This window comes from Dioscorea cayenensis, chromosome 24, assembly GCF_009730915.1.
Source record: "Dioscorea cayenensis subsp. rotundata cultivar TDr96_F1 chromosome 24, TDr96_F1_v2_PseudoChromosome.rev07_lg8_w22 25.fasta, whole genome shotgun sequence".
In the NCBI taxonomy this organism is placed as follows: domain Eukaryota; kingdom Viridiplantae; phylum Streptophyta; class Magnoliopsida; order Dioscoreales; family Dioscoreaceae; genus Dioscorea; species Dioscorea cayenensis.
In genome coordinates, this window is record NC_052494.1 from 88,736 (window position 1) to 98,076 (window position 9,341).

Sequence of the window (9,341 nt, forward strand, 5' to 3'; positions counted from 1 at the left end):
TATATCAGACCAAGAAACTGTAAGCAACAGCCATATATGACAAAGAATCAAATAGCAAACATATTGTCACCTCACTGATAGGGTAAGTAACAAACTCCGGACAACAACAAAGCGCTAGTGAGACTAGATCAAAGGAACAGCAATAAAAGAAAGCAGGATAGAGCAAAAGATGGCCAGCAGGGACACCATCGGTTCAGCGGCCACTCCTGCAAGCGGTGATGGTGCAGGTGAAAGTATCGTATTCGCCTTTGCTGCTGCTGTTGTCACGAATAAGAATTCCAATAGTATCACTGCCAAGATAAATGAGTTGGTGAATCCTGCCATTGCTTCTGCTTATCTTTTTGTAGAAATCTATAGATAGAAAAAGAGATGAATGAACTTGGGAGATGGTTCTGTAAGGAGGGGATATTTAGAGTATAAGCTTAGCGTGAAGCCAACGCAGGGACATGACCCAGCTGCTGTGTTTGTGCAAAAACTGGGTACGCAAAGCACATTAGCATCATCGTGAAGAACATCTTATCTTTATCATGTAAGGTTAACTGAATGGGAAGTGTATGCTTAGATGTCTTTTTGTTATGGAATGAAGTGTATTTTGGCATTAATGCCTTGAGATAAATTTTGTTTGAGTTGATTGGCAGGTATTTGGAAAAATCAGGCTTCTTTTGGTTTGGAACTAATCCTGTCCAAGGGCCGGGCTATTCGTCCAAACCCGAAGGCCCGCCCGAAAAATTGGAGGGTTTGGATAAATATATAATGCCGATGTCCGGGCTTTGGACAAAAAAAGAAACCCATTTTAAAAATGGGCCAGATTTGGTTTTTATTGTTAAAAGCCTGGTCCGGTCCAACCCGGCCCGAATTATAAAATATATTTATTAATTAGTTTGGATTTCCATTGATTATTTATTAATTAGCTTTTTATATAATATATATTTATTGTTGATTGTGATTGATGATTATAATGGTTTAAATTTTAGTTGTTATAATTGTATAAATATTTGCATTTGGTATTTTAATTTTTAAGTGTTTTGTTGAATAATATTTGATCATATTTACATATTAATATTATTATTAAGTTTTTTTATAACTTATATATTATTTGATGAAAATCCTATTTGGGTGGGCTTTGGATAGAGATAATTAAATTTGGGCGAGTTTCAGTTAAGGCCCAGATTTTCGGGCCGTACTGAATTGGAACAAGTTTAAAATTTTAGTAATTATGGATAAAACCCTGTCCGAACCTGGCTCGGTTCATTAACAAGTCTATTTGGAACCAATAGAGGGTCAACATTTTGAGTTTAAAGCGTGGGTAAAAAAATTTGATATTGTTAAAATAAATAGTTTAATATTTCTATTTTTAATTAATAATCAGTATTTATCAATATTGATAATCTTAATTAAAAAATATTTATTTGAATAACAAATTAAATTCACCATGTTAGCATTAAATTGAATAATGATCAGACAGACTCGGTTCAAGCAAATCACGTGTTTCAAAGAATTGTTTTATTATGTTGAGGATCAGGAAGTGCTTAACAAAATAAGATAAAACTCTAGCTTTGCCTTCCCTATTCTTTCATCTTGTTCTCTTTAACATTTTGTATTCCTTTGCATTAAAACTCAGGGCATTAAAATATATATATATATATATATATATAAACAATTTAAGAGAAAACGGAAGGCCAGAAAGAAAGTCTAGTTTACACCGAAATAAAGATGCTACCTAAACGGTATGAAATTTCAAAGTTCGATATTTGGTCTTTTTAAGGTAGGACCATTAACAGAACTAGCTCAATTTAAAAAGTAAAATTGATCTGCATATGAAGAAGGATTGGTAGAATATGGGCATCTGAAATACAACGGCCAGCTGATGATCTCAGACAGATACACACTAAGCTGCAGGCAGCTCAGGCACAATAGCTTTCAGACAGCAAGGAATTATTACTTCCCCCTAAAAAATGAAAATGAAAAATGTCAATGATCCAAAACCTTCGTAACCAATACAGAAATGAAAAGAATCATCCCAGGGTCTTAAGAAGTTTTCTTACGTGTTCATCATAAGGGTTATGTTGTCACCTTTCAACAGGATCCTCCCTGATCAAAAAAACCAATCTCAGACAACAAAATCAAGATATATCTAGTCCAGCCAAAGTACAAAAGAACACACAGAGTAGAGATAGAGAGGAATGAATAAATATGTTGTCTGTTGATGCTCATGAATATGCCGAAAACCAACTTACCCAATTGTTTTCTTGTATTCTTCTTGACATTCAATTCTTCAGCATCATCCAAAACCAAATTCATGTATTCATCAAAGCCCTATTATTAAGTTCAAGTAAAACTGGAGTCAACAGACATGCACTCAAACCCAAGAAAAGAGAGATCTTATTTAAGAAAAAAACATTAAACTTCTACTGATTATGACAAAAGGCTCGTGCTATGCACATCAATTTGTAATAGTATGCACCGTAAAGTGGCACAACTTGCAAAATTTTGAACACAACAAACATCTTAAAGAAACAGAATTCTCTAAATGAGAATAACACAACTTACAAAATTGCACGCAATTTACATGCACCTAACCAATGAAAAAGAATATAAAATTGGCAATATTGGTAAACTACGTGTAACCATAAAAAGTTGAAGGTATATCCCAACCCTAGAAAATATGCAAACATCAGCGCCATTGCACCTTGCTGATTAGTGCCTTGTGATTGAACATAACACATAGATGGCAAAGCTAGGAACAAATGGAGTTACGCTGCCCTTTGCTAATGGTTGAGCAGAAAGGAGCAATGTTGTGACAGAAAAGCTAGAACTATTTAATGTTTTCAATTCATACTTCGATTTTAAGTGGATCATATAATATCTCCATACAGTTTCAAACAATGGGCTAATACACAGGCTAACAAAACTCAGCAACTTAAGTAAGTGTGTGGTAAGGAACAAGGAAATAAGCCCCTTTACTCTTCCACTTATTCCACAAAACATTGCCAAACACCCCATACACACTATATTCCTCTATAAGGACCTTTAATTTGGAATAAGGGAGGCCACCCCTCCCCAGGATTAGCTTATTCCAGAACAAGGGGGAGGGGTTAAATTTACAATCACATCCCCAACCCAAACTTCTATAATGTCTGATAATAATTACCAAAGGTCTAAATATTCATCGTCCGCCCACGAGGGGAAAAAATTGTAAAGGAAAACAAAACAACCACTTCTTATGAATAAGTATTAAGTATGACAATAATTAAGAAAGGTTCTCACTAATCATTATGCACTCATAAGGATAAATAAAGAAAAAAAACTTCTACATAATAAATATAGCAATAATTAACAAATAATTTAATATTCGCCATTGGCTCACAAGACTAAATGTAAAGGAAAACCAAACAGCATTTTTCTCTTATTAAAAATGATTTTTATAATTTATGACAATAATTAACAAAGGTTTTAAGAATAATCATGTCCCTAGTATTATTTTTCATCAAGTCTTTTTTTCATCCCATGAAAAGCATATATCATTCATATCTCAACAAGGAGTAAAATTGTCAAACTAAAAGAACAAATAGCTTTATTCCTCATTCTTCCAAACGCTTTCCTTATTCTTACTCCCCATCAAAACACCATGGAAAAATGAGGAGGGAACAAAGTTTCTTGAGCTTAATCCAATCCTCCCTTATTTCTCCATCCAAACACCCCCTATAATCATTTCATTGCATACAGTAAAAGTGAAAATCTAATGAAATATATCAAATATATGATTAACTAATTAACTTTCACATAAGTTTAAAATAACTTATTATGACAACAGGACTTGTAACTGGACTTTGGCTAATTATTGGATGCCACCATGCAGTAACAAATTGTTCGACACATACAAGTTTCTACTTTCTAGAAAGTACACAAGGCAAGGTTATAAGATGTGTTAAAGATAGCTATAGCCATTAGCCACAGGGAGTAGACCATGCTGGGGAACATAAAACATTACCCTGGAACTCATCTTTTTTTGCAGTTTATTCTTTTTGTATCTTGTAAAGGTTGGCTAGTTCAAATGAGCTGTTTATTGTTTTCTTGAACACTAAAATCAGATTATAGTTCCTTGCATGTTCAACTTAATGGCATATTCTGCATAAATTTCACTACAGAAGTACAGATTGTAATTTCACAACAGAACTGCAGATTGTGACATTCATCCTTTTCTTTAGTATAGTTGTTGCACAATGCGTAAGACCATACGTTATAACAAATTCTAATTGTTCATTCGTTTTTAAATCTTCTAACTATCCACATTGCTTCATATTTTAAACCCATAAATCAGTACTGTATTGACTTGCTCTCTACTATCAACTATCAACTATCAAGCTACTTTGACAGTGAGAAAACCTTCTTTACAGGAAGTCTTGGTTTCAAAAGATTTCTAGCAAGGTCCATTAAATGATTCAAGGTAACTCACACACTGGAAAGTAGCAATTCAACTCTTGCATTCAACCTATAGTTGCTTCATTCATTGACTACAGTTTAGCTTGTTTTAAGTGCAAGTCGACAATAATCTACACCAGTTCAAGATGAGGAAATGCTTCTTCATTTGCGAGGGCTTGATAAACTCATGTTGGTCACTGCCTTATGCATGGCAGGTGCTTTGTTTTAAAGCTCTCCCTCAGATTGTTGGAATTATTCTATGCTACAAGCAAGGTGTAGATTGGCTCACATCTTTAATAATGAATTTTTTTGACATTACATTTCAAAGAATGCATTAACAATCACAAGGGAAAACACAAGATCTAAAGAAATAGAATAGCACTCACAATGATCCGGCCCTCAATCCTCGAATCCTTCTGCTCAAAAAGCCAAATCTGGATACGAGATTTCTGGATAGAACAAGAAAAACAAGAAAATATCACAAATCACACTACATGTCATAACATAAGCCATAATCAAAACAGGAAAATAAGAAAAACAAAGCAAACCATCATCAAGACTTACACTTTGAAGAAACCTAAAGATGAGGTTCTGCTCCAACGACCACAAAACCCCAATTCACCATGAAATCAAAAGAAACACAACACATGAGCTCAAATAAAAGCCAGAAAACAAGGAGAAATCAAGGATTTGGGAATAGCCTACAATGGGCTGGGTCATGATCCGCTGAACCTTCGTGGTCGCCATGGCTGCTTCTCAAGCGGCGAAGGTTCCTACCCCGCAGCACTGATCTCGAAACCCTAGAAATTTCACTCACCGAAAGCTCGAGCATTCGAAGTGTCGGGAGGGTTTAAGTGGGCTGTTAACGGGTCGGGTTTAACCCAGGAACAATCCGAAACCCGAATTCTCCTTTTATTGAAATAAATTATTAATATTATCATAATGTTTTTTCCCAATAATTTCAAGCTTTAACAATGACCAACATACGGATGAAAATTTAATTAACTAATTAATTAATTTTTTAATAAAATTGACAAATGTGGCTTCATAAGGAGTTGTCAAGAAACAAAGGTGGATAAATTATCATAGCGTAAGTTGTAATTCAGGTAGATGGAACAATTAGAGTTAAGAATCAAACCGACTAACTAAATCCCTCGCACCATGCAAGAGGAAAACGACATCCTCCCATAGGCCATAGGAGACCATAAAATAGTAATGAATAGTATTGCTATAATTTTTATATAGATGATGATGAACTCCGGTGATGTTAGAGATCAAAGTGAACTAAGGGGGTGTTTGATTGCAAGGAATGGAATGGAAAGGAGTGGAAGAGTAATTACAATGAGGGGGATTAGACAAGAAATATGAATAAAAACTATGGGTCCGTTTGATTCATTTAGGAGAACAGCACAAGCACAAATGCTTGTGCTGTTCTATGTTTGATTTTCATCGAACAGTGCAATTTTTTTGTGTTGGTTAATATTTGATTTCCATAAGTACGGAACACAAAATAGTAAATTACAACAATACCTTTTTACTATTCTATATTTGTTTTATAATAAAAAATATACAATAATATTTTATAAAAATCTTATCAAATTTTACGACACCCAACAACATAACAATAAATTAAAAAATCAACATAATTTTAAAAATATTTAATCCACACAACAAACAAACTTTCATTAAATATCTTAATCCTAAAAAACAAATAAATGGATAGATAAATAAATAAATAAATTTTTAAATAGATAAATAAATAAATAAAATAAAATAAATAAATCATGTTATCACTTTTGTAATGAGTAGTGTAATTTTTAATTTTAAATAGGGATAATTTTATCATTAAGTTGTCCTATACTTCACTGAAATTTTTGTACCTTGGTTTTAGCAGTATAAAAAAAATTAAGAAATTATGCTGTACCGATTGAGTAATTTGTGTTGTACTCCCGCTCTATTTGTAAATCAAACGCATAACAACAGAAGTTGTCTTATGCTGCCCCTTGAAAACTTGCATATCAAACGGACCTTATGTTTGATTGGAAGGATTGTGGGTTGGGAATGAAAGAAGTGAAAAAAATAAAATATGATAAAATGGCTATTATGGCCTTTATGTAAATGAATATTATATAAAGTGAAAAAAATAAATTAATTGTTATAAATAAATATTTAACTTTTACAGGTCACCAAATCTCAAAATTTTTGTTAATATCATTAATTCGCAAGTAATTAATTATAATAAATAAATAATTATATGTTTAAAGATAATTTAAATAAATAATTAAAGATATTTTGTTAATATCATTAATTAGTAATTAATTAACTATAATTAATTAATTAATTATCATAAATAAATATTTAACTTTAATTATTAGTTATTATTATTTCATTTTAATTATTAATTATTATTAAAATTATCTACTTAATGATTATATTTTAATTAAATTATTATTATTTTTAATTAATAATTATTTTTAAAATTATTTAAAATGGGAGGATTGCTCACTCTCCACATACTCCTTTCTCATTTTCATTCATGGTCATCCAAACAATGGTTTAGGTTTACTCCATTCCCATTCTCATTCCAAGCATGTCAACCAAACACCCCCTAAAGGTTAGGATCATAAGCTTATGAAGAGAGATTGAAGAGTTATAAAAAATTGATAAATTTTATTGATGATAGCTAAGCTTAGGATTCAGTGCCAGATTTTGTCATGTATTTTTTACAAACATTAAGGAGCCTTATATAGACTCTAAAGGAAACAAAACCATGGGCTAAAAACCACTCAAGCCCAAGGTTTTACAATAGAGCTATGGCAAGACCCTGACAAGACACTGACTTGATTGACATGATAGGGGAGGACATATATTCTCTAATATCTATAGTACTGCTATAGTTACAAGCCTATTTTAAATATTAAAAAAATAAATATTCGCCCTTTTTACATACTAAAAAAATCAAATATCGCTTCAGTCCTCCAAAAGATTTGCAATGTTTAATTTTTTAGACTGAGTAAAAGGTAATTGCTCCTAATCATAAGGATTTGATAGTTGGCCTCGAGGAATGCCCAAAGGAAGGTCTTCATCAGGATCCTCAATAATTGGAAGATAACTAGAAGAAAATCTCCTAAGTGTTGAAAGGCGATAATGGCATTAACATCTTTGAAATGTTGTACTGCTGAAGGATTATTATACTTGAGATTTCCAAAAGGAATGTCGATAATGACTACTTCTTTTCTTGCATAAACTTTCATGGTAGTATTTTCCATTACTAGTGGATGATAGTATGATTGTCTACTGGAGATGAAGGTAAATGCCCGCCATAAGGAGAGTTGTTCAGTAACTGGAGTAGTAAACAACTTCAACTCTTATGTGAATACTTTTGTAGGAATATGGATTTGATAAGGAACAGACTTCATAAATACTTCCATTGTGATCAGATGTCTTGCATCTTCCAAATATCCCTCATCATAGTTAGGTGGAATAGAAAAATTGATAAAGTTATAACTATAGGAAACTTCATTTTTTTAACATTTTTACCAGCAAATATGAAAGCTTCCAATGTTTCAGAAAGAACTTGACTTGCTTTGGCCTTGTAAGCACTATCCTGCTAACTATGCCATACTCCTCTTAATTCTTTTCAATACAGGAGGATAGCTCAAAAGAAGCTTTGGCGGTGAAGAAGCCTTTTCACAATGACAATCTTGGTGGCGGTGTGCAACATCTTGAAATAAATCAACAAAAAGCACCATACCATGAGGGCACACATCACCTTTTTCCATTTTTTCTAAGTAACAGTTGAGTCTGCACAAAGTCTTTATAGGCTATCTTCAATATTTTTTTGTAAAATAACTTGTAGAACATCTCTGATAATTGGTGGGAATCTTTCTAACAATTCTTCTTTGTGTTTTTTTTTTATTCTGGACTACATACTGGGACATTTCATTATAATCACAAGTCATTTTTTGAAATTTTTTAGTGAGCTTTTCTATTTCTTTTCTCTTGACCTCAGTTTCTGTTTCCATCAATTTGATTGTTCGATTTTGAGCAATAAAGTATTCAATCGCTGGTGGTGAAAATATTTTTGATAATGGTTGATGAGATGTGGAGTTTTAAGGAATAATTTGATTAACAGTGGTATTTTGATTTTGGAAATACTGACTAAGTGTCTTCATGACATGGAGGAAATGAAGATTGGCTCTGGTGGCCCAAAAAATATCAAGAAGAACTTGTTGCTGGTGGTCTAAAAAATTGGTGGTACAGAATTTAAGATTAGAACATGGTGGAAAGACAGGGAGATGAAGAATGAGATCTAACGGAGGTTGTTCTTAATCTGGAGGGGTTCTTGGTCTAAATATCTGCAAGACAAAAATTGGTCAATTTCTATTTATTTATTTATGTTACTAATTATCAGGGAGAGGTAATCCAGACTCCCACCATAATAAGAACGAGAATGGACCTGCTGGTTTGGTAGCCACAGTCTTACGATGCGGATAGACAAGTCTTTTGGATTAATTATGTCTACTTTCTTGAATAATTATACTTAACTAATCTGCTATAACATTATCTTTTCATTTAATATGTTTTATAACAACATGAAAGCCATTTCCAACCATCTATTAGTAGATATCTTATTTTATGACTTTTTGTGATAAAATGCTACTATTGCTTGACAACCAGTACATAGTAAAGATTCTTTACTTTCTACAACAAACAAATTTAAATTTTTCCATATTCTTAATACATGCTAATATTTCTGCATCAATACTTGTTAATTTAGTAGTATAAGTACCACTATCATATCTACTAATTTTTTCTTCACTTTTTAAAAATTCTTTATTGGATCTAAATTTTAAAACAACTTCCCAACCTCCTATGGGACCATCTATTTCTATTATTACATAAGAATTTTGGTGGTG

The 9,341-nt window shown here is 32.4% G+C and overlaps 1 protein-coding gene across 1 annotated transcript; it reads right to left on the reverse strand.

The window, feature by feature from the left end:
• Positions 1–1,674: 1,674 nt before the first annotated feature.
• On the reverse strand, positions 1,675–5,248 carry LOC120252796 (small nuclear ribonucleoprotein E-like). The gene is made up of 6 exons (XM_039260956.1): positions 5,128–5,248; positions 4,987–5,013; positions 4,809–4,871; positions 2,238–2,316; positions 2,046–2,091; positions 1,675–1,948 (listed from the first exon to the last, which is right to left on the reverse strand). The coding sequence occupies exons 1-6, from the start codon at positions 5,167–5,169 to the stop codon at positions 1,939–1,941; spliced, it is 267 nt and encodes an 88-aa protein (XP_039116890.1). The 5' UTR covers positions 5,170–5,248; the 3' UTR covers positions 1,675–1,938.
• Between the last annotated feature and the right edge of the window lie 4,093 nt (positions 5,249–9,341).

What these genes read in the sequence shown, in the direction of transcription:
- LOC120252796 (XM_039260956.1), bottom strand. Translation starts at nt 5,169, where the DNA reads ATGGCGACCACGAAGGTTCAGCGGATCATGACCCAGCCCATT. An exon ending in TCTTTAGGTTTCTTCAAAGT is followed by an intron (nt 4,872 to 4,986) that starts GTAAGTCTTGAT and finishes TGTTCTATCCAG; the next exon opens with AAATCTCGTATCCAGATTTG. An exon ending in GAATACAAGAAAACAATTGG is followed by an intron (nt 2,092 to 2,237) that starts GTAAGTTGGTTT and finishes TTTTTTGATCAG; the next exon opens with GGAGGATCCTGTTGAAAGGT.